Source organism: Pundamilia nyererei, unplaced genomic scaffold (assembly GCF_000239375.1).
Source record: "Pundamilia nyererei isolate P.nyererei 1_Seehausen unplaced genomic scaffold, PunNye1.0 scaffold00235, whole genome shotgun sequence".
In the NCBI taxonomy this organism is placed as follows: domain Eukaryota; kingdom Metazoa; phylum Chordata; class Actinopteri; order Cichliformes; family Cichlidae; genus Pundamilia; species Pundamilia nyererei.
The window spans coordinates 2,619-28,303 of NW_005187636.1; the positions used below are offsets into that span (position 1 = coordinate 2,619).

Sequence of the window (25,685 nt, forward strand, 5' to 3'; positions counted from 1 at the left end):
CAGGAGACAGCAGCACTGCAGAGATGAGGACTGTCAGCTTTTTGAAATTTCACTCCTATAAATGCCTTTCCACGACAGAATGTCATGACATGACTATGACATTACAGGTTTTGTGCTTTGAAGTGATTGGTTACATGTCAATGGAACAGCCTTTGAGCTTTAAGTTATCTGATGTGATGCCATCACAAGCTTTTCTTTTGATGTGTGTTTATTGGAAGTATTGCAAAATAGTTGATTATATAATTATAAAATAATAATTGTCCAGAAATAGGCTTTTAAAGGCTTTTATTTTTTGGTATATGCTGAATTAACAGTATAAGAGCCTCTCTACCAGAGTATTACTAAAAAAATAAAGCAAAATAAAACGTTTAAATGAAAACATAAGGTTTAATAAATGCTTGTCAAAACAAAAAAACCTAACCAAAGTAGAAGACGACTGTTTAGCAGAAAAAAGGTCAGGAACAGCGCCTCCTGGTGGCAAAGCAGCAGCTCATCAACTCTCAGAGCCAGAGGCCAACGGCGTACGACCACATACAGCCACGAGTCAACACAGGGTTAAAGGAGACTTCATCCCCGTCGTTAGCACGACCCAAAATTGAGTTCTGCAGCGTCTTCAGAGCTTCTCCACCGTCACGCTCCACGAATGCATATTTTCTTCCTCTCTGTTTAACTTTTACCGTCTTACCTCTGTGAATTCATCCCCTGCAGGTACGAGGAGGGCGGGGGGAGGAGGGCGACCTTCGACTAGCCTGCTGCCTTGCTATGGGTACAGTCTGCTGGAAGAGGCCAGAGCAGATATCTGCAACCTGTGAGTATGAATGGGAATCAATGAAATGGTAGTGATTCAGATTCCTTATGCTGGCTCACCAGCATCACTATATTACTCTGGGTTCTTGGCTAGCTTAGCGTTAGCATGCTGTCTGTGCAGGTGCTTACAAAGAGCCGAAGTTGTGTTAGCAGCATAATGCAGCTGTTTTTGTCCAGGATGCACGAGCGCAAAACCCGATAAGCTGGATCATCGATGGGCAAGCGAATAACCATTCCAAACAGTCGGACTACTGGGAACCAGTTCTGTACAAGAACCAGTTCTTAATTTCTATCCTTACCTATGAGTCACACTGAGCTTATTTAAGGATATCATTTAAGGTAGTATTTTACGTCAGTTATTGAAACTACTCACAAATATTTATCGTGTCTTCTGAGCTCTGATCGGCACTGAAACAGGAAGATAATCTCCACAGAGTTTTCTCATGAGAATTTATAAATGACACTGAGAACACAGTTTTTGTAGTTTTGCCTCTTTATTCACGCTGTGAGTGAAGTGCAGACTCCCAGTTCTAACGGGAGGGGTTTAAATAAGGTTGTGACACACACAGTCCTTCATTTTCAGAGGCTCAGGAGCAGTGGTGGTCCTAGCCTGTTTGGCGCCCTGGGCGAAGACTCCCTCTGGCGCCATCGGGTGAGGAAGCTGAAATGTCACAGATTCTGATGCATCGGGTCCACGCTTTGTGTTTATGTCTTTGTGTGGAATCTGTTTATCTGCTCTCATGTGCTATTTTGACTGTTGGTGGTTTTTGAAATGAAAGCTTTAACCTGAGATTCTGCCGTTTCTGGCAAAATACATTTATATTAAAAAAATCGATTCAGGATTTTAATGAATCAATATCGAGTTATTAAAGCTAGAATCTATTTTAATCGGAAAATCGATAATTGAAACCCAGCCCTACACCTGAGCTTTACCATGAGTCCTTACCTAGAGGCCTCCAGGTGTTGGCCTCCAGGTGTTGGCCTCCAGGTGTTGGCCTCCAGGTGTTGGCCTCCAGGTGTTGGCCTCCAGGTGTTGGCAGGCTATGCTAACAGGACCGTCCTTTCCCCAACAGAATCCGGTTCACAGTGATGAGCAAGCCTCCAGAGGAAGAGGAGCAGGAGAGGGAGTGTGAGGATGTGGGCGTGGCCTCCCTGAGGATCCCTGACATCCTTTAGAAACGGCGAGACATGACGGAGGAGCGTTTGAACGGTCAGCACGCACCGAAAAGATAACTACTTACTGATCAATCAGTAATCTGTGGCTGGTTTAAAAGAAGCTGCAGCAGGTGTTTGTGTAGTCTCAGCCGTGTTTCAGCTTTTAGTTCATGCTTAACATCAGGAGCTTGTCATCAGTGATGTGAGTAAACAAAGGTCAGCGATTAGCTAATGAACCTTCTAACGATGGCGTCAGTGAGCAAACAGACATCAGGTGCACCTGAATGCACGTGATGTCCTCTGTTTTTGCAGGTTCACAGATGTTTCTGCAAAAAGCCTGGAAGACAAAACTGAGACATGAACACACTGCAGGTCCACCTCAGATTTAGACCTGCAGCCGTGTGTGTGTTTTAAACCTGTGAATAAAGAGGACTGTTCTGAAGTCTGGTGTGAGTCTGTGGCTCTGTAAATATAATTTATCGTTCGTTCTGAGTTTCAGCAGCTTCACACTCTTCTGCAGTTTTGCTGTTTGTGCGTGGGAAATAAAACGTGCCTTAAATTGTATCTTTCCTGTACAAACATTTATATTTTGTGCTCTAACAAAGAGAACATGTGTCTGCAAGTGTGGCTTAGAAATAAATAAATAAATCATCATGTTTCTATTTTTGTCACTGGCTGTCATTTACGGATTTCAAATATTATTATTGTTATTTTATTTTTTTGTGTTCACAAGTTTACCCGTACTCACACAGGGCATGTGAGTGTGTGTACGACGTTGAAAAAATCAACTCACTCACAAAACGGTGTCTAATTTATACTATATTAGGGGAAAAAAGACAGTTTGGAAATTTATGACAAATATCTGTAAAATTCTTTTGGAAAGTCTAAACATTTTAAGTCAAGGAGTAAGATCTATGTATTTTACTTTCAAGGTTATAATGGAAAATGTAGACATTTGAACTGCTAGTAGAAATAATTAGTAAATATAGTTTTATAGAACACCCACAAATTAAGGCTGACAACAAGCTACAAGCTCATCTGCTGCTCACTGCGAGAATAGTGTGCAGGGACCATCTACAAAGTGCAACACCCAAATATGTAAAACATGCATATTCAGCAATAACCATGGTGCCTTGTAGTGTTACCACTGCACTGGGGTTTTCAGACTAAAAAGTCTGAATTTTACCTCACTTTCCTTAGCCCGGCCCATGGCTTCAGCTGCAACATAAAAGTGACTGGGGAATTTCAAGACGTACATCATAGACCTTTCTTATGCTACAAAGCGCAGGTCCTTTTAAAAGATGCCAAACGGCTCTTAAAGAATAAGGAAATTTTGAGAAAATGTCCTACAATCCTTTGGCATTCAATAAATTCATATTTTAAAACACCCCTGTGGAAACGTTAAGAGTTCACAGATTGTCCAGCAGGGGGCACCGTTACATTTAAATGTGATTTAGAGCGCTTCACCAATCAGAAGGGAGTTTTTCCAAGCAGGTCGCTGCTGGGATCTGATCACCGCCTGACTGGGTCAGGCCATGTAATGTTTGAAAACCTGCCCTCCTTCAAGAGATGTTTTATCTACAATTATAGCAATCTATAATTTTTTTCTTTTCTTTTTTAATGACATCGGACCCATGATTTTATACGAGCGATCTTTATGACGCACATTTCCACGAAATTAAAGTTAAGCTATATATGTCTAAGTAAGTGACTCGCGGTCGTCTTTAAAGCTCCAGAAGCCACTTATCAGTAAAATTTTTCTTGGTTTGGGTGGTGCTCCTTCCCCGTGTGTTTGTTTGTTTTGGAGGTAATCAGTTTAGTACACTTTATGGTTATTTTCTTTTAACCAGTTAAACCCTGCCCACTGCTCACATTTAGAGCAGTCTACAGACTCAACTTTTGATTCACAGAGATTAAGCCTATATACACCAGCCTCATTATGTAATACTTTGGACATTGTTACGTGCCAAGGGGTGTGGCTTTGCTTTTGTGCTCTGTTTTGTGTTCTGTTTATCTTTCAGGCGTCAGGCCTCCTCTGATTGGCCAGTTCGAAGTTGATTGGCAGGTGTCTATTGGCTGGTCTGGGCTCAGTTGGCCAATCACACTCCAAGGAACACTACAAATGAGCCGCTCCCTGGCCAGCTGGGGTTGCTGGCTTCTGCTTTGACAAACATTTGCGAACAGGCTTCTTTATGTTGTGTGTGGTGGGAGGCTGGACAGGTAAGCCGGGGTACCCTATACATTGGTTGTAGATTTTACTCTGTTAGTCACACTAGGTTATGCGGTTGATGCCACCCTTGTATGTTTTCACTGACTTTTATCGAGTAGCTAGGTAGGCCTTTTGTTTTGCACTTTTCTTTCAGTTAGGCTAGGCCCTGGAAGCTACCAACCTCTTGTTTTATTACTTTCTTTGATTTGGATCAACCGCCCAGTCCTCCCCCCCTGCCTGCCTTTTATCATGCTTTAGCAGAACAAACTATACTAAAACAGGAAAAGAATAGTTCTGCATTGAGATTTGGAAGAAATCATTTAAATTATTTTCCAGAAGTTACCTGGAAAATTAACAATGATAGCAGATTTCACAGAAGGATAGGGAAAAGACCAAACTAAAGTCATTGTTAGATGTAAATAGATTTCTCTGAACAGTCAGAGTTTGGGTTATTCGATTTTAATCAAGATTGACAAATATTCATGTACCATAATTCCCGGACTACAGAGCGCACCTGATTAAAAGCCGCATGCTCTAATTTTAGAAAGAAAATTAATTTCGTACTTGTACAGGCCGCACCGGATTTTAATTCACTTGTAATAAAAGATATTTACACAAATATTACATGTGAGGATTTTTAAAGTTTCATTTAATCCGTAAGGTAACATAAACGTTATGGTAACATACAAAAATACATACTGCAAATGCTTTTTTTCCCTTGAACAGCGCCTGTAACACGGCTACCTTTAAGTCTACGTACGTATCAGTAACACACAAATTACGTTGCTTATGGTTTTTTTACGGAACAGTGCACAAACAACATTACAATGTCTCTTAACCGGTAAAAATACATACTACTTATCAATTTTATTGGTCTACTGTTACCAGGCAAAATGTTTTTGGCCGCATGAAAAAAAAAAAAAAAAAAATGCATTAGCCGCACGTCAGTATAAGCCGCAGTGTTCAGTGTGGGGAAAAGTAGCGGCTTATGACCCGAAAACTACGGTACATTTCCCACTTCTCGGTATAAAAAAAAAAAGCGTCTTACACGCTCAGGATGCGTTCGTTTACAGCAACAAAAATCTTTAATGTTTCAAAAAGATAAAATACAAACCAATTTTTTTCTGAAAACCTTTGACCTAAAAAGCCCAAATTTATTCATGACTAAAAATGATCAGTCACTGACTCAGTCTGTTTACAGATGCAGACATACCTGCATGAAAACTACACAAAGCAAACGAGTATAAAATGTGACACATCTGAAGAAAATAAGAGAATTTCCCGGTCACGGTGTTGCTCACAGCCCCATCACAGAGGGAAACACAGCAGCACCTGTGGAAGGAAGGAGAGTGCATTCAATCCATTCACAATGTCTCTCATTAACCCCTGTCATCTAAACTCACACGACGTCAAAATCAGTCTGCGTCTACTTCAGCGCAGTCTCGTACTTTTTGGGCTACCTTGACCATCTCCTGTGTCAGATTCCGGGACTTTCCAGTCCAGTTGGCGCCCTTTTTCATAGAGTCCCTTAAGGACCTTCCTCACTTCATCATTCCCACCGCCATGACTCAGCTCCAGGTACTTCCTGTACAGCTGCAGGGCAGTGCGTGCATCCTCTATGCTGTCATGGGTTTCCCCCTGGATGTTGAGGTCTGTGGACATCAAGAAGAAAACAATCAGAAATGACTTAAGGTAAACTGTTATCTTCAGATTTCAGAAGAGAATTACATTTATTGATAACAAGTGAAATAAAATGATTATCTTTATACATTTAAGTGTTTCAGCTTGAAATGTGTCTATAACCTTAATAGAAAGGTCTCCGGCACTCATACATCATCAGTGTACTGTAATCTGCTACCATCTGGGATTTTTTTTACACTGTATGTTGGAAGTTGTGATTTTATTTATTAATTAATTTATTTTTTGATTGGTTGGTTTAAGACTTCAAGATTTAAAGGAAAACCCACACATATTTGAATTAGTTAATTTAATTAAATAAAAAGTACAGGATTATTTTTTGAGGCATTCATCTGTATGTCTGAAGATCATTGAATGCAAAGACTTTAATGCTGTATATAGACGCGAGTTGCAGGTAAGGCTCATGGGCTTCTGTAGAAAATGCTACTGTCCAGCGGTCTGCTGGAGCGGGGGGGCTGGGACGAGTTGGCCGTCCGACTGCGGTCTGGAGTGTGGGGCCTCCCTGCTGCTGCGGAGTCGGGGCGGTCTGCCTCTCCCCACCGCAGGGAAAAGGGTAACACCACCTGGGTCTGGGTGCAGTTCCCCCCTCCAGGGGCAAGGGTACCTAGACCCGGTTCGTAGAGTACGCTTGGGGAGTGTGATCGTGTGTACAGCGTCTCTTTATGTCTGTCTCCACGTTGGTTGAGTGTGGAGTAAGTGGATATGAGAGCATGAGGGTGGGAATGGATGTTTGTGTCTGTGTGTGCCTGTATGTCTGTGTCTATGTCAGGTTGGGTATCAGACACCACCTCTCTGGGGACATCTCAGGCCCTCCAAGGTTTGGAGGCCTATCTCCACCCACCACCACTTCCCCTGCCAGTGGCGGACTCCCTCAGGTGTCGGTGCGTTGGTGGTTCTTTGTGTCTGGGGGTGGGCGTCCGGGTACACACCGGCTCACTCCTTGGCGGCCGCTTATCGGGGCCTGGAGCCTGGGGCTTGCTCGGGCCACTTCGGAGGTGGGGTGCCCCCGGCCTCTCGGCCTGGGGCTCGGTCACTCAGGCACAGCTGGCTGCCGGCGGAGCTCACGGGCGCGTCACTGCAACTCCCCCTGGCTTCTCCTCCGCGGCTGCTGAGTGAGCCCTCATCTGGGACTCTCCTCAGCTCTTACTGGAACAGTGGCGCGGCTGCCCCTCTGTTGGTCTTCCATGGTCTCTTGTATTCTGGGGGCCTCTGGATGTCTGGAGTTTTGATCTCCTCCATACCTGCTTCATACCCTGGAGGACGAGGCTGTGGCTCCCCACACTCCCTAGCAGATCGTTACATGGAGAAACCTTTGGAATGCAAGCATGCTGATCCACACAGGTATGCACACGGGTGTTCACAGACGTGGACTACAGCTTTCTTGGCTGCTGCCTCAAAGCACATTGTGCGCTGTCTATCTTGCGTGCTGCACAATATCGTTTATTATTTAGTATCTACTGATATCTACTGCTAGCTAGTTTATTGTGATGGTGCCCTTTTTTTGTTTTTTTTTATTATGTTGCTCTTTGTTGTTTGCTTTCTCTTCTGTTTTTTTTCTCCATACAGGTGACCCAGGTGTTTTTTGTTTTGTTTTTTTGGTTTTTTTTTCTCTCTTCCCCCCTTCTCACCGTCTCTTCTCCCCTTTGGTTTTCTTTCTCTCCCTCTCTTTCTTTAATTCTTTCTCCCTGTCCTATCCCCCAGTCATGTCTGTCCCGTTTGTAGCAACTGAAAATAAAAAAAAATCATAATTATAATAAAGGTCAATCAAATGGACCAATATGGCAAGGCCATGATGATCCACTTGGCATCTTTCTTGGCCTTAAGACAACAATTCTGATGGCTAAAGATCCAAACGGGGCACACACACAAAAAAAGAAAATGCTACTGTCAGCTGCTCCCTTACACCATGGCATTGCCAAATGTGTTAACTACTAACCTTTGTTTTTTGTACATTTTTTGATTTGTTTGTTTTTACAGTAAGCTCTATATTTTAACCTTGACTTACCGAGAAAATACCAGGCAAGAAATCTAAGAGAAATCATCCTCTTGCGGGGCAAATGGAAGAGATGGACAGTATCAACAACTTGATCTTTTGGAACCTTAAAAAACAAAAGGAAAAACCTTAAAAATCACATCTAATCACTCTAAAAGTTGTGAGATGACTGAATTTGACTTTACTGAGCTCTAAATTATACACACTAGTTTATAGAAACAACATACCAGTAAGTTGATGACACGAAAATCTTTCTGTAGGCCGTGACCTACAAAGCGAACTCCTGTGTCAATGAGGAAGCGCAACTTTAGGTAGGTTGACTTCAGAGTGGTCAGATGCTTAGAGGATATTTTGGCATCCAGGTCTCCAGGTTTGATGCCAGAGTATTGTGTCAAATAGTCGACCACCTGGAAGAACAAATTGACCAGTTAGCAGGTGGATCCTTTAAACATTATATACTTATACTCTCTGCAGCTTCTCACCTGCTCCTGAGTGGAGATGTAGTCATCGATGAAGGGGACCCCCTCGTTGGGCCCCTGACCCCTCACACAGGTGATCCTGGCCACAGACATCTGACTGGGCTTAATGGTTGATTTGGTTCCATCACTGCGTAGCTCTGCTTCTTCCTGCAGACGCGCACACATTAAAGAGTTGGGTTTAATAACAACAAGATTACTTTAGAAAGACTCCAGGTTGTCAGTGGACTCGAACCCAGTACCTTTTCACGATAATACATCAGCTTTTTACAGCTTATGGGTAAAAAGCATTCCATTTAATACAGTATCCTAGGAGAGCACAGATTACTAACCTTATTAACTGAACACCTGGATTAGTTTCATGAGATAACCATTATGACCAGTCTGTGTGACAGAGAGCTCCCTGTAAATGTCTATATTTTTTTTTATCATGAAAGATTATGTCTTCCCACCTTCTTCAATCGGCAGGCTTTAGGGGTCACCTCCATCTCACCCTACCCATAACACCCACCATGTCTTCCTTCACTACATCCATAAACCACCTCTGTGGCCTTCCTCTTTTCCACCAGGCTGTCCAATATATCCACCATCCCTCCTCTGCACATGTCCAAACCACCTCAGTCTTGCCTGTCTAACTTTGTCGTGGCTGAGCAGCCCCTCTGATGAACTCATTTCTAATCCTATTCTTTCTGTAACACTTTTTCCTCATAACCAGGTCACCAGCTACAGGTAATTCTTAATATTTAGTGTTATAGATTTCAATCTGGAAGCAATTTTTTTTTAGTTATTTGGTTTAACATAAGATACAAATCATAATCAGATCATGATTAAAAAGGGCCTGATGTCTCCAGGTCACTGTAAATTTCCATGTCATGGAGATTTGTGTAGACTTTATTGTCAGCTTTTCGCAGGTAAACAACTCCAAACAAAAACTTCAAAGAGTACACTGCGCTTTGAAGTCACACTGCTACAGGAAAAGCAGAAGTGGTTTAATCCCATGGATTCCTCTTTATTATCAAAGTGTTTACACTAACCGCAAAACAATGTGACAAATATCTGGCAATTTCACTCCTTTGAAATCCCACACAATATATTATTTTCAGTTTCAAGTTAACACCAGTGCATTATGGTTAGAATAGTTCTCCTTTAAGATGGGGAATGCTGTAGTGGAGTGGGTGGATAAAACTTGAATGGGTTTTGAATTAAATTCATCCAAAATCAGAAAAAAAATTCAAAGCCACACAAAGCAGAAGTATGCGGAATGAAGAGGAAGGATCTTTTAATACGGTAAAGCAAGCAACGACAACCCGATTAATGTGGTTACAAGTGTTTTACAGGGTAATGTATTCACACAGTGGTATTGTGGTTAGAGTTACCTGATTGAGTGTTACAAACTCAGCGTCCAGCCCCACCAGATCACCAGCCTGCGGCATCTCGCTGACCATGAGAGGGATAAAAGTGGCATGTGTCTTCCTCTGCTTCCGAGCCAGTGACGCCTCTGTGAGCAGCACGCTAGCATCTATGGGATTTTTAACTGAGGCAAACAGAGCATGAGCAGTTAGATCAATAAAAAGAAAACCTTCAGATTTATTATGCTGAAACTTACTGCGGAGGTCGTATTTGGTGTGGTAGTTTCTCTTAGCGTAATACAGAATGGCTGGCACTTTCCAGCTCACATCAAACTGTGCAGCCTCAGTCTGAAAACAAAAACAAGAAATCAACAGATAAAATAATAAATAGCTTTAGGTGACTGCACACGTTTACATTAGCAAAAATAAATCCTTACTTTATCAATCGGTTCAATGAGGAAGTCATTGAAAAGGTACCACTGCTGGTGTGTGACTCCCTGAAATAATAAAATCATTTTAAATGTTAAAAATGTAACTTTTCAAAGTGAGTTTATCTCAGACTGCAATTTCTTATCCAAGACTAACGCACCTCTTTTCTTTGATGGTAGGTCTCACCCACTTTAATGTGTGCAACCAGATTACCACCCGTGCGAGCATCCAGGATGTGCGGCACCGTGACCACCAAGTCATACAGAGAAGCTCCCTCCGCCTCTTCAGCAGCACTTAACTAGTAACAGATAAAGTACGAGATAAAGAGAAGATAAACTTTTTTTTTAACCACATGCTGTTACAGCAGCCAAAACAGTACACCCAATTTAAGATAAATAACCATTAAAATAGAATACCTCAGTAACTCAAACTCTAATCTTTCTGTTTTTGTTTAAAAAACAAAAACAGAAAGGAGCACAAATGAACAGAAAAAAAAATGAAGTAAAATAAATACAGGGGTTAGAGATCTAAAACTCTTAAGTTAAAGACAATAATGGTTTAAAATTATCTAAAAATTGAAATAAAATATAGCTAAATGCTATATATAAAAAATAATAATATGGCAGCAGGTTATTCCAGAGATTTTCCCCTAATACTCTCCAGTTACTCCTGAAGTCCCCAGATGGGAGAGCAAGCCAGATGAGATATATGTTTTCAATGGTTTCTGAGACATCCCGGACTACACCCATTCACCTCAACTAACACTTTTGGTAATAACCATAGGTGACTTGGAGGTGCTTATATCAGCTGTTTCCCACTTGACTGCAAACCACACCAGTACATGCTAACAGTCTCACTCAGATGAAGCCCGCAGAACCAAAAAAAAAAAAAGGGATGCTATTCTCAGCTTCCCAAAGCAGATACCCACCCCAGCTACATCTGCACTAATTCAGGTTTCTTCCACACCAGTGAGGGAACATTCCACATCCCAATGAACAGACAGTGATGCTTCGAGTCAACATATCTAAGCCCCTGTCCTTTCTTGATACCTTGATACCCAGGTCACACTGCACCTGAGCCCAGCGTCTCTCCCTGCATGTGGTGGGTCTATAGAGGGGCAGATCTGTTTACAGGTTTTGCCCCGCTCAGTGCCCGGCAATGTGGATTTTCTACATCTCTTAGTCTTTTATCCCTGCCCTGATAGCAGTTAGCCTTGGAACATGAAACAGATCCCTGGATCAAAGGGATGTGCAAATCCCTCTCTCATCAATAAGGTGTCAGTTTGTCAGGGGTTGTAAAAAAAACTATATAAAAAGTTATATAATATAATAAAGTGTGTGTGTACAGTAAAACAAAATAAGAGATATAAATTTAACAAAGAAAGAATAAAGATGTCTTACTAAATGTAATGGGGAAAAAAGTGCAGCAAAGTTGCTCAATAAAACAATGTCTAAGTGTGGCCAGCAGATTTACTGCTCAGGGATACTGCAGTGAGTGGACAGGGAGGAAAATTACAGACTGAAATTATTTCAAATTATTGTTAGCTCAAGAAGCTCTAAAGGCCTCACCTCCTCGGTCTCGGACCACCTGCTGATCTCTAGTCCTTGACTTTTGCTGATGGACATCTTGAGAGTGGCAGGGATCCAGATGTGCCGCAGATCCTCTGTGCGAGTGTCAAAGGTGATGCCCTCCATACCGCAAATCTCCTCCCCACTGCACAAAGTTTAAAGTGTAAAGTTCAACAACATATTTAATCACAATTTAAGATAAAGTGCAATTTCAACAGCACATTTCAGTTTTTTTCCATGATCAATGTAGAAAATTACAGAAAAAGATCTGATAGCTCAGTGCCAAAAAACTGTCCCATATTTGATGTTTATTTTTTTCCTACTGAAACTTTTCTGTCATTTAATTGTTTATCCAATCCTCACTACTTTGGTGTAGTATGAATGGACACAGGGGAAGGTCTTTATCGGGAGGAAAAACTATAACACAACAAACACAGTTAAAAGTCCAATAATTTATATGTACCTTCATTTTTCCAAAGTTGTCTACCGGACCAGATTGGAGTCTTTGTCAAGCTCATTCTGGCCCAACTAAGGCCTCCAAACCTTATGTTTGACACCCCTAAGGCTTCTCAAAGTGCTCCTTCCAATGTACAGCTGTGTGTGTGTGTGTGTGTGTGTGTGTCTATTTCTTTAAAATGAAAAGGGGTCTTACTCTACTTACTCTAAGCACCACTCAGTGGGCATGGGAGGTGGTTCTTTAGGTTTTGCTGGTTTCTCTTTCTGCTTTGCTTTATTGAAAGCATACTATAAAAAACATTCATGTAATTAATAACAAGTTGAAGAAAACCATCTTGGTTTTAATTTTTATCTTTTTAATGACAGAATCAATGTCGCTTACCTCGGCCTGAACCTTCCAGAATTCAGCCTCTTTAGCACTGTTCACCTCACAGTTTATCACCAAAACATCTGGTAGACATCGAATGTTTCGTGTCTGCACCTACAGTGTAACACAAACACACTATCACTCTGCAGCACGGCTAACAATCTGTTATGTATTGACAATATGAGTGAATAAAAGCTGTAACTCACTGTGGGCTGATACTTCTCACAGTTTTCACACCATGCCTGAGTGCTCTGCTCCAGGCAGATGCTTTTCTTCAGGATCTCAGCAAAGTCATACTCCTTTATTGTTTTTTCTGAAAAATATCAGAGTCAAATGAATATACTGGTAACAGATATAGCCTACTGCTCACTCAACATTAAAACTACCCATCTGTAATGGAGGACATTCAAATATTTAAAGCTACAAACACAGAACAATAAAATATAGTACCGGTAGCTCTGGAAAAGGATATACAGAGGAAGATAATTAAATTTCTAAATACAGGATTAAAAAAACATATTGGAAACTGATAAGATAAAATTATCATTATTATTTTTAAATGTAAGCATATGATATATATATATATACATACACGTGTAAGAAAGAGGAGATATTATGAGTGTGAAGTGCACACCTCAGTGCTCTCAAACTGACCTTGAGTGTTCTGCTCGGGGTAATGCATGGTGAAGAGCAGCGTGAGGGAGGAGCGGACCGTTTCTTTGCCACAGCGACACAAACTACTGTTCTCAACTTCACAACCAAACAGCTTTCCAATGACAGACTCACCAGAGGAGCCCAGACAACTGCAACACAAACACAGAGCAGTCACATTTGTTACGCAGACGTTATCTTTTAAACGGTTTCTACTTTTATAAACAAACTTAATAAGACTGGAAATATGTTCAGTAAGACTGCAGGGCTTACTAGACTCAGAGCAGTTTTTGCTCTGTGAGTGACTAGCGGTGGGGAAAGAGTAAGGAATACTGCAAATGATTCACTTTCTCTCAACAGAGGTACAAGTTCCTGTCAAGGTACCCGTCTGATCTTTTATACAGTCTCACGTAACAATAAACTGGACGTTAAATAAATCCAGGTGATATGAGGTGTTTTGTAATGTTACTGTCACTTAATTGTAATTATGTCTGTAATTGTGATGCCTTTTTTGATGTGGTTGTCTTTATCGAACAATCACCACACTCAGAAAGAGAATTTCTCAAAGGATAATGACAACATAACAATTGAACTATTTCCAAGCATTGGTCCCCAGGCACAACACCCATATGTGTGTGCTTTGGCCAAGGCCACAGTGATGGGAAGTGTAAAGTAACCATGTTAAGGATGGAAGAAACACCAGCTCCAGAGGAAACCCACAGACCCAGGGCTCTTTCTCTAAGCAGCCTAGAACACATCCAGACTGATGTATTATACCTGCTGCTAGCACCTCTGTAGGCTTGCGGACCCTCCTGCTCCTGTGTCTCCTGGTGAAGCTGGGTGAGGATGAAACGATTCCAACTTTGGATTAAGCGACCAAGCCTAGCCTTCCCCGTTTGCTCGTCCGAGTCTGAGAGGATCAGGCCCAACGCCGAGGCTTCAGGGATGGTTCGAAACGCTCTGAGGAAGTTACTGGCCTTGAGGAAGATGATAGGAGATGGTACTTTGGGAAAGCTACATAATAAATTATTGTCCAGTTGCAAAGAAATGAGGATTCAATTTAAGGGTTCTGTATTTCCCAAGAGGCTAAATCGTTATTTCAGAGAAATGAATGGAAAAAACTTACCTGACATGGATCTCCTCGTGACAAATCTAACATGTGAAAGAGGAAGCCGAGCTCACAGGCCAAACAAAACTCTTTCTGGCACAAATGATTCTGAACAAGGCAGCGAATCGGCTCCAGGAAATATAACACCTAAGACAAAAAACCAGAGAGCAACTCTTGATGTCTCATATCAAAAACTAAATTTTTACCAAACACATTGTAGATCTTCAGCTTCTTACCTGGATCATGCAGTTACAGTAGGCATTAGGAATGTGTGGCTCCAGGCCAGCAAACAAGGTCCTGTTGTAATGTTTGAAGTCAAAGTCCTCCAATCCAAGTTTAGAGTATTTAATTGTGACCTGAAGCAGAACAAAGACATCTTCATCACGTGTTTTGGAAATCTAAATTTACAGTAAAACTTTATAGATTGTGATACGTCAACAATAAATCTCATCTCTATATGAGAACGAGAATGAAATAAAGTCCAACCTTTCTATACTTTTTGGGCACCATGTAAAGATGTGGCTCTTCATCACGTCCTATTGGTGACTCAGGGACCTGGTTGTAATTATCATAATCAGGCTCCACATCTTTAATTTTATAAGGAACCTGAAACCAAAACAGGGACCACAAAAAAATATTAAATTATAATAAAAACCATGTGTTTAACTGGTTTTCAACCTTAAAATAGAAAGATTGTTAGGATTTTGTGAAGAAGGACAATTAAAAATCTTTTTTCCCCATTTAAATTAGCATAACCAAGTTCTTCACATGCCTGGTTCCTGGGGCGGGTACGAGGATTTGCTGCGTAACCAATGAAGCCAACAGTTTTCATAGTGCGGAGGATTTCTGGGTCCACCGGAGGGGCTCGTCTGTTTAAAAAAAACAAAAACAAAAAAAACAAAAAACAAAAAAACCCCCCACACGTTTTAGATTGTAAAGCAGTTAAGGGGAAAAGGGGGAAGGGGCAGCTACAAGCCATGCTTCTCATTCTGAAGAGCCTTTAATAGTGAAACAGGAGTAAATTAATATATTCGTTCAAAAAAAAAAAACTCAAAAAAGACTGCATCACAAACTTTACAAAATCTGAACACGAAATCCAACCAATTTCAAGCCATAGTTTACATGTTTTAATTAGTGTCATAAAATATGGCGTGTCTGTCCCTTCACATAAAGTGTGTAATATATGGCTTCAAATACAGATGTCATCATTTTCATAGGTAATGTTATCAACTATGACTGCAGAGAAGAGAAATTAACCACTTCCAGATTGTCAAGTAATATGTTTATGGTATGAACAGTTATGTCATGCATGAGATCGTACATCTCCACTGATCCAGCTTCTCTTTCCTGGTTTGGTTTTACCATATAAATTCAGAAAAGCTTGAAAATGTTTGATATTTCTCCACACTGTTTAAAAACTTTTTCTCTTCTTTTTTTTGGTAAAGAAAAACGATCCTTAAAAAACTGAAGTCAACAATGCTTTACTCTGTCTCTCAATTCTTTCCAACTTCCTTATTCTGTCTGTGGCATCCAGCCCCGAGCCCACAGGTTCCTGATGAAAATGTAAATTTCTTAAAAACACGTCATAAACCTATAGTTTAATTTTCCACAGAGGCTAAATAAATTCCTAAAACAGCTGGGAACTTAAAGTCTTGGCAATAGTGTATTTTTTGAAACCACTTTCTGCCTTTGATGTATTTCTTTGTATTTTGAGAAGTGTGACAGTGTAATGTGGAGTTCGTTTGAGATAAACTATAGTGACCCTGATGAACTTTTAAAGACAAAAACAGTTTGGTTTTCTATCCGAGTTACTTTCCAGAGTGTTTGTTTCAGTTCAGTTTTTGGTGACTTATTTGTTTTTAAGTTAAGTACAACAGTTTTGTATATACTGTTAATAATTGTGTTACCTGGGGCTGGGTGTAGCCAGGGCAGTGGGCCAGTCTGACAGCAGAGGCTCAGTGCTCGTCAGCGGCATGGGTATCAGAGAGAGGGGCAGCAGGTCGTGATTCCAGTCCAGCTGAGGCAGTGTGTCCACGAGGCAGGGCAGGGCAAATTCCGTCTCCCGTGAGTAGTCGTTGAATGAAACTTCTGGAGCATCGGACCAAAGGTGCACACATCCCCCTGAATCCCCAAAGGCTAAGGCTTGTTTGCTTGTTGACACGTCAAAACTCATGAGCAACTGGCCCACTGTGTTGACGTGAAAAATATCTGCCATGTTGGCAAGGCCGGTGGGCTCACAGAACTGGCACTGACCTGGAAAAAGAGAGAATACAGGCGGTTATAGTGAAGCTAAATGTACCATCCATCCACTCTCTTGCACTTTCAATTCAGGATCACGAGGCGGCGGGGCTGGAGCATATTCCAGCTATCATAGGACGACAGGCTGTCGGACTGTTGCAGGGCCAACACAGAGAGACATACAACTATTTGCACTCACATTCACACCTATGGTCAACTGAGAATCACCAGATAACCTAATGCCACTAACTGCATGTCTTTGAACTGCAGGAGGGAGCCACAGAGAATGCAAACTCTGGCCAGAAGGCGGATTCATACCCAGGACTAACGCTAACCCCCACACAACCATGTTGCCCGGCTACATGTACCAGTTTTTGGAAGCATAAGAGACTGCGGTAAACTACTTATCAGATGTCAGTTTTGTTATTGACTTTCCTAATGATAATATATCAAACTAAATGATGACTCCTATCATCAAAGTGTTCTGCTTTAGCTCTTAAAACCATACAAGACCAGAAAACTACAGTCATTGCATGAGGTCCTGTGCAACAGCTGGAAAGAGGAACAAACACATCAGGAATGCCACAACAGCTCTTGCTGGCCTCACTGTACAGCATTAAAATGAAAATAATTGTGTACATTGCTTGTGTCATGAGCACACTCTTCTATAGCACTAAGAGCTGGACAACATACTCCAGGTGGGGAAAAAGACTCAACCCCTTTTCACTTATGATACCATAGTTACAAAGAGAAAAAAATACATTTGACTGTAATGACGAAATTTCGTCTTGGTATTTCACTTATGTTGACCAAACAAACCAAGGAAACTAACAAGCAATCAGACTAAAGAACTCTAAAATTGACTAGACTCTTTAGTTCATACCTGTCTGTGAGAGGATTGCAAGCCGTGACGTGTAGGTAGGAATGAAGCGCAAGAAGAGGGGATCCACATGCACCTGAAGGGGGGTTACAGCACGCATCATGCGGAGGTCATACACCATGAGGAAACGGTCACATGCCAACCCATTCAGGCCTCGGCTGGAGAATCCACATGCAGCCAGAAGGTTTCCGTGAACATCAAAGTCTGACAAGCTGCCAGAAAATGCGTCAAACTCATGCTCCATCTTAAAGGTACGCAAGTCACGAAGGGTCACCTGTTTTGAACGGAGGGTAAATGTGAGAGTCATGTAAAACAAACAAATATATTTTTTCAAAACTGATATAATCATATGAGACTTACTTTGCCAGAAGTGTGTCCACAGAAGAAGAAACGATTGGTCTGACGCATTATTGCCACTCCAGGTACCTCCACTGTGAACTGGAAGTACAACCAAAACAGCAGACAGTCAGACACTCGCTGTGAAGTGCTATGTTGTGCCAGTGGTCTATACTTATATCAGGCTTGATAAATGCAAGCCTGATGTCTTACTTTTTGAGTTTCTTGGACTGTATTCAGGTCAACTTCAGCCACATAGTTTTGCAATCCACCCATGAGCAGCGTGTTGTTATCAGTCATGAGGAGGCTGTGCATATCAGCTCCTTCCTCCATCCTGCAAAGCACCAAAAATGGCCATTAATTCCATAACCGTAAAAATATTTTCATATCTCCATGTCATAAACAATCAATATGAGCACAAAAACATAGAGGAAAAACACACCCCTATTTAAGATAGGTAGGATTCACAATAATATCTACTGACAGTGTTTCTTCTGTATTTTTGCAGAAAACTTCACCAGGACACTTAATGTTGTATTTTCTCTAATTTCTCACCAATATTGTGCAACATATCAACAATCAATGTAAAAGTAACACTTACGGATAATCAAACATGACGAGACCTCCACGAGTGTAACATCTCAGGTTGCATTTAGAGAGGAACAGCACGCCTGTTTCCAAACTCTGAATATGTCGGATGTCATCGGTTGCGTGGACTTGGAAAGAAGAGTAGCGTGCCATTGTTGGTCCAAAGAATGATGTTACATGACCCTTAAAAGAACACAAAAAAGAAATATAACAAAGTGTAACGGCTGACGAAACGATCTGTCCTCCAATATAATTCTGGTTCTCACTCTGTGGTTTCCCATCCAGAGCATTTCCTCCTGCAGGTCAAAATGTGTTGCAGTGACAGGGATGCCAACTTCGGAAACTACACTGTGCAGCTCAGAAAAGATCCCCTCCATCAGGTGTACAGGCTCCGGGACGGTCACAGCCTGTCCCTCTGGGTATAGCTCCACACCCTGGAGTAGTTTTGGGTTTAGGTGTGGGTCCATGGAGGGTTCCAGGCCTGCATCTAGAGTTCCATGAAGGCTGGCTGAGTATTCACCCATCCCAGGGTCAAGACCGTCAAAGTTCATCATGGATTCAGTTAAATCAACCTAAAGAGAAACGCCAACGCATGTTAATAGTGACACCGGGGTCATGTTAAGGTGTTGGATTGGAACCAGTCGGTCTTTGTATTTTTGTTGCTGGGTCTGAAGTGCTCTAATGTTAGGATGTTAGGCTTGGAGAAGGTTCTTTCGAGTTTTTCCTTTTCCAAGACGGTAGTCTTGTTTTATTTCTTTTTGGTTAAAATTTGAGGTTGTTTCTTTGACTTAACACTGACTTAATTCAAATTCAAATTTTATTTGTCACGTACACAGTCATACACAGTACGATATGTAGTGAAATGCTTGGACAACTGCTCGTGACCTAAAGAAAACAAAAAAGGAAAGGCTATGAATAAGATAGGAAATAAATATGAAAAATTAAAAAGGGTAAATTTAACTAGGAAGGAATAAAATATAAATTAAGGTTAAAAATGAAATAACTGTACAACACAAATTAGAATGAAGGGTAAATTTAACTGGGAAGAATAAGATAAAATATATAAATTAAAGTTGAAAATAAAATAACTGTACAACAAAATACACAATACACAATATAGAGCTATATAAGAATGTATGAAGAAATCTAAATATAAATAAATATATACACAACAGCAGCTGTACAAGTATTAACCGGAAATGAAGAATATAGTGACCAGTGTTGTGCAAAAACAAAGTCCAGAAAGTCCAGTGTGTGTGTAAGAACCATATCCCATCATACTTTTAGAGTTGGAGAAGGAATTCGGATGAGAGGTGAAACATCTTAAAAAACCTAAGAAGAAGTCCAGTAGTCCTAAAAGCAGGCGCTACTACAATGACCTGGATTACTGAAAATCTGCAAAAACATCCTGCAGCTTTGATGCTAGCTTTGACGTAGCTTTAGAGTTCGCGTTTTTAAGCTAACAGGTGGAAAGACCCGAAAGACGATTCTCTGGTATCCATTTCTAAAACATAAATAGGGTAGATAATCTAAAAAGTAAAATAAAATATCTCACACACAAGAGTATTGTCTAATTCAGCCGTGTTTGAACGCTGTTTGTGTCCTGTATCTAAATTAGCTAATGTTAGCAGCGTTGTGGCTAACCTGAATTGTTCATGCTAAACTGTACGATACCTGTAATACTAAACAGGCCCACCCATTTCTTAAACTTAAAAATATACCGATTTAAGGTCATCACCTACCTAAGCCTGAACTGCAAAGGTGTCCATGCTCACACTTCATTCACAACAACAAACACACGGATACTGGAAAACGTTTCCGGGGCACCTCTGGTGCGTTTAGGAACCGCGCTGGAGCGTAGGCTTCCGTTGTTATGCCAGACGCACATTTCATTTTAAGAGTACAGTAGGCCTATTCATTAAGTCTTTAAGTTGATTTAGCTAGTCATTCAGTAAAACACTAGTAAATTATCTTATTAATCATAGTTCATAGTTTATGTTTTTCACTGACAAAAACACAAGCACATGAGATTTATAGGTCCTTTTGGAGTTGTTTTCAAACATCTCAGTTATCTTGACAGCTAACTTGACAGCGCTAAAAAATATATATTAACCTAATACTAACATCAATTATTCTCTTTGTATGGCTAGCTCTCTAACCCTAGCGCCGCATGATACGTGAATGCACCGTGAACTCCCGTGTGTGTTTCTGAGTTCCTGAGTTCGACTCAGGTCGGGTTCCTTTTATATAGAGTTTGCGTGTTTTCTTTGAGGGTACTCCGGCTTCTTCCCACGGTGATAAGACATCCAATTAGCGGGGTTAGACTAATTGATTGATTCTAAATTTCTCATAGCTGTGAATGTTGGGTTACTATGGTCACTATGGTAACTGCGAAAACGCTCCATCAGATTAAGGTATGCCAGAGTTCAAGGGAAATTTTAAAATTACGCATTGTTTATTTCATCATCAGAAAGGTGACAATTAAAAGGTTTTTTTTCTCTATACTCAAATTTCCATGCCATCATGGGTGTGATGACAATTCAGGCTAATTTTATATCATAAGGTCATGAACAAACATTAACAAACAAAGCCAGTCAAAGCCAGTAGCTGTATTGCATGAGGCATTTCTAGAAATATGAACATATTGAAGTCAATGAAAGTGTTAACATCATGTTTTGGTTGTTTTTCGTCAACCCGTTTCGTTGGGCTTTGCCAGTGATTACTCATCCTGATAGTTTCAATTATCGTTTGCTATGTCAAATCAAATTTGCAGTGGTTCAACCAATATTAAAAACAGCTAATAATAATTCAAAATATGGTATTTCTTTATCTACAGCTGGGATAAATGTGTAAATTATATTCAGTGAAATATATGTAACCTTGCTATTAAACATGGGCTGTTTCTAACATAAAAAGCAGAGTTTATAACACGATTTTCTTCAATGTAAAGATTCGTTTAAAATAATTCTTTAGCACTTCACTGATGGCCAGCCATTCAGCGCACTTCGGGAAATAATCACGACCTTTTCCCCCCAAGATGAGTGACTTTTCATCAATCCACTCTTATCTGTGTCCATCGACATAAAAATAATATTTTCCAAATGATGTCAAAAATTCCATATGATGAGGTTGGAGGCGGTGGATTTAGACTCATACACAGATGTTCACACATGACTTGTATCAATTCAGCTACGCAATGAATTAAAAATGTCGCTTGTTTAAATCTAGGAATTAAAAACTATACTACCTTGGGCTTAGAGAATATTAAAATTCAACAAATTCCCAAGTTTTAAATCTTTGTTTTAAACTTGGGAATTATCATGTTATCATGGTGACGCAACCCACAAAGCGTGTTCAGTGACACTAAAGACGTAGGGGAAAAGTGATAATTCGTGTCCACGGAAAAGCAATCATTTATTTAAAATAAATAAATAAATCTTGTCTCTTTGTAGGGTAATTGAGGTGATTACTGAACTACTTGTGCTTCAAAAGTTCTTATTTCTTACGCTTATTTCTTATACTTGGTCAGGGACCAAGGCATAGGACACAGGTGTTTAATTCAAAAGTTGGATTTTATCTATCCAAAAATATGAAAAATAATTGACAAAGACAAAACCTTAAATAGGCAGACCAATAAAAGAGGTCAACTCAATAAACTCAAAATAACCACTAACAAAATCTCAAACAAAGATAAGAAAAACTGGTCTCCTGAAATGACGCAAGGGAACTTACTGGCTTAGCTAAATTATATGAAAGACAAGGGGAAAACAAAGTGGTTGCCATATAACCAATTAACACAAAACAATTAAACAAACTCCAAACACCCGAGGCAATGAAACATGTGGTTTAGTCCAATGAGGCTGTGACAAAGTGGGTGAGAAGACCATTTGTCTACATTCTTAGTTAACATTCTTGTTTTGATTTAACCATATTTCACATGTAATCTGCAATAGGCAAACATCTACTATCCCGGGTTTGTTTATGTTCTGCACTTTTACAGATTATATAATATAACATCTTGGTTTAAATCAATTCATACAAGTTAGTTAAGTTAACATGTTATTTATTTCAACTGTTAATTTGTATTGTTTTGAACTTACCTTTACCTACCTGTCTTCCAGAAGCAAAAGGAGGAAATGTAGTTCTACTTCCTGCTTTATACCTTCTGGGTTCATCTGAGGTCCCAGGAAGGGACCAAGGGCAGGAGGGGAAGAATTCTTATAATTTAATAAAGTTGATTTTAAAGGGTTTATAAAGAAATAGATTTAATGTTGTGATATGTATTGATTACACCAGAGTTTATGGCCACACAAAAGAAGAAGTAGAGGATGAATATAATCATGTTCATCTCACCTACCTACTGAATGGAATAGTCCAGAGGAGAAAGTGTTTGATTAAGGGGACTATTTAAGCAGACGAACTCAGGTGTTTCGGGAGAAAGATTCAGGTCAGTGTAGCTGTGTGACCTTAATTTCCGTTGATTTAAGTTTGGTTATGTTTATTTGAATTGAGTTAATTATAGAGTTGAGTTTCTTATTTGTTTCTTTGTAAATATTCTTGGGCCACAGAATGGTGAATAAATCACTTGCTACACTGGACAGCATCAGTCTCCTGCACTTCTTTGACTGCTTAAGTCGAGTCCTACCACAGAGGCTGTCAGCGGTATTTCAGATCCCCCAGCCCTTTGCCACACCTTTAGCCAACTGGAAAGGAGAAACAGAACCCCCAGGTAACTCAGCCAAAGAAAGCTGCTGTACTATACCATAAAACAGAACTTTGGCCCTGCAGCGTTGATATGTGCGCAGTCCATATAAACATTGGAAGGTGTGATGGAGAAAAATACATTTAATAAAGAAAAAATATATTGGACAATAAGTAAAATATATTTAAAGTATTGACTGCAGAGTAAACTAAAGTGAAGCAACTAGTGGTGAGTTGTGGAGCTTGCCATCACAGAAAGTGAATAGTGAAGTCGATCAGAAATCAACGTGGAGTGTTAAAAGAAATTATAAATTTAAATAAATATGTATTTGTATCAAATTAAAGTGAAGATATTAAAATGAATGGCGCAGAAATAATAAAAATGTGGCAGTTAATAGAAACTGGTATGATGGAACCATGATGGCTCTTCTTTTTTACAGAAAGGTATCCGTGGTGTTTCACCTGCATGTGTCGATAAACTGTGGAAGTACGAGTTTATGATCCATCACTTGCAAACTCTGTGAAATGCAAGAACTCCCTCCAATTTTCTTTCTTTCTTTGTTTAAAAAAAAAAAAATCATATTAAACTAAATATCTTTGAATCTTGGATTACTGCCTTGGTAAAACACCTGCACCTACCGGATGTGTTCCAATATTTTCTAATAAATAATTATTGCCATACAAATTATTTCTAAACGAAATATTTAGTGTGGATAATAAAAGTAATTGTTCGCTGCTACTGAAAATAACAAAGAGGACTGCACCATTTGATAACAGCACAAACCGACTATAAACGACCTGAGCAGGAGCTTTTTCTGGACTTTTATTCCTGGACAAAGTGTGATAAGAATTATGTGCATAATATGGTTTTCTCACAAGCCTAAAGTGATGAGCTATAACGTTTATGCTTTTATTGGTCATGTCTTTGCCGTATTTTTGAGTGGTTCTCAAACCTTTTCTGGCATGTCCTCTCCCTCCCCCTACAGTTAAAAGTAATAATAATGATAATAATAATAATAATAATAATAATGATAACGGTCGCCTTGATTACACCAACACACTCTTGTTTATTTCCCCTATATCATAAGTTTAATCAGCTTGGTTTCAGTTCATATTCTCCCCCTGGTCGTGTCACAGTGAGTGCCTGTAGCATCGCGTGGTTTAACTGCGCAGCCACAAGTTAGAAGTGATTAATCCCAGCAACAACTAGGACACACAGAAGTGGGACTGTGCGTGATCCAGGGGTTTACACAGCAGCGTATGTTGACGTTGTTCAGGGGGAAATCTCCCATAGCAGCGAGAACATCAAAGCAACAGAGAGTGTGTGAAAGAGATGGTTGACCCGCACTTTTCGGATCCTCTGTCGTGTTAATCTTTCTTGATTGGACAAAAACGCCATATGTGTTTATCCTATCAGCTGAGGATGAGCTATTTGACAGAGGTAGGAGCTTAATGCATTTTTCTGCTAATCTGAAATAAAGTCTCTAACCAAAGCTTTTTAATTGACAAATAAACACATAGATGGTCAGTAAATGTAATAGCAGGACCAAATCATTAGTGTTTGTGTGTTTTCGCAATAACGTTGAACAGAAATGGGAAAGATAAAGGAAGTGTATATCTTATGTCTTCCCTGAACTTTTTCTTTCTCAGAAAAAAAACAGACGATTTGGTTTTTCTCTGGTAGTGAAGAGGGGCAGATCATGGACACAAACGGAAAGTTTGCCCAATAAGAACTCACCTCGTTATCGCTCTGAAATACAAAGGTTACTCTCACTTCCTCGCCAGATGTGAAACTTTGATTAGAAAGACTTTAGTTGGTGTCTTTTTCCTTGTAATCTTTCGCACATAATAAGTGAAAAATGTGGTCATTGTGAATGATTTGATATTACACGATTAAAGCGACCCATAAAGGGGAAGACATGAGCATTGTCAGACTGAATAACATTGTTGCTAACCTGGATTTTTTCTTTTCTTTCTTTCATTGTATTGTATACGGCGCGGGACATCTTGGGCTCTTTAGCGTCATCGTTTAAAGCCCACAGCCTGCCGACCCGAGTATTTTTGTTAACCGTGTACCCATCTTCTGATAGCTGATGGCAGCAGCCTTATCTGAAACATGACAGTGAGTTCACTGTACTCAAATGGCCTCCACAGCCACCAGATCTAAGTCGAGATTCGGGATGATGGAGAATCACATCGTGGTTAAGCAGCCGCAACAACTATTTGATGCTATCATGCCGATATGAACCACAATCTCTGATAAATGTCACCTTCATCTTGAGGTTTATATGACACGAAGAATTAAGACTGTGCTTAAGGCACAAAAAGGAGGGCTCAACCAGGTCTTGTGTCAAAGAGTGACAGTCTGCAAATAAAAATAAAAATGACGTCGTTGTCCTATAACCTGTCAAACAAATGCCAAACACATCTCTCGTGAATGATATCAAGCCATTTTTAATCAAAAAGAACATTCCTATCACCAGCCAGTTAGTTTTACATATTGTTTTTATTTATCTGGTAAAAAGTGAAATTGATGTTAAAATACTTCTTTCAAGAGAGATCCTGCCAAGAGGGCGGCAATATGGAATTCATATAAAGATATTTTATGTGCCCAAAAAGGCTTGGTTGATCATAAACCTAAAAAGTAGGTATTGTACAACAACGCAGTCACAAATA

The 25,685-nt window shown here is 40.1% G+C and overlaps 1 protein-coding gene and 1 long non-coding RNA gene across 4 annotated transcripts; one reads left to right on the forward strand and one right to left on the reverse strand.

Moving 5' to 3' along the window:
- The first annotated feature begins 935 nt into the window (after nucleotides 1-935).
- LOC102206911 (uncharacterized) lies at nucleotides 936-2,404 on the forward strand. The gene is made up of 2 exons (XR_312149.1): nucleotides 936-1,459; nucleotides 1,881-2,404. It is a non-coding gene; the product is annotated as an uncharacterized LOC102206911 (long non-coding RNA).
- Nucleotides 2,405-5,288: 2,884 nt separating this feature from the next.
- Nucleotides 5,289-22,429, reverse strand: pan2 (poly(A) specific ribonuclease subunit PAN2). Of its 3 annotated transcripts, none has more exons than XM_005748978.1 (26): nucleotides 22,409-22,429; nucleotides 18,575-18,880; nucleotides 18,322-18,491; nucleotides 17,934-18,054; nucleotides 17,745-17,822; nucleotides 17,388-17,658; nucleotides 16,174-16,519; nucleotides 15,039-15,135; nucleotides 14,753-14,872; nucleotides 14,503-14,622; nucleotides 14,285-14,413; nucleotides 13,936-14,135; nucleotides 13,162-13,310; nucleotides 12,714-12,820; nucleotides 12,523-12,621; nucleotides 12,346-12,428; nucleotides 11,685-11,829; nucleotides 10,277-10,414; nucleotides 10,125-10,184; nucleotides 9,945-10,035; nucleotides 9,715-9,872; nucleotides 8,345-8,488; nucleotides 8,090-8,269; nucleotides 7,875-7,968; nucleotides 5,620-5,823; nucleotides 5,289-5,503 (listed from the first exon to the last, which is right to left on the reverse strand). In XM_005748978.1, exons 2-26 carry the CDS (start codon nucleotides 18,860-18,862, stop codon nucleotides 5,469-5,471), a joined length of 3,627 nt encoding a protein of 1,208 aa, XP_005749035.1. In that variant the 5' UTR covers nucleotides 18,863-18,880; nucleotides 22,409-22,429; the 3' UTR covers nucleotides 5,289-5,468. The 3 variants fall into 3 exon arrangements, with proteins under 3 accessions (XP_005749035.1, XP_005749036.1, XP_005749034.1); XM_005748979.2 differs by lacking the exon at nucleotides 22,409-22,429 and adding an exon at nucleotides 20,051-20,193 and having other exon boundaries at nucleotides 5,632-5,823; XM_005748977.1 differs by lacking the exon at nucleotides 22,409-22,429 and adding an exon at nucleotides 20,051-20,192.
- Between the last annotated feature and the right edge of the window lie 3,256 nt (nucleotides 22,430-25,685).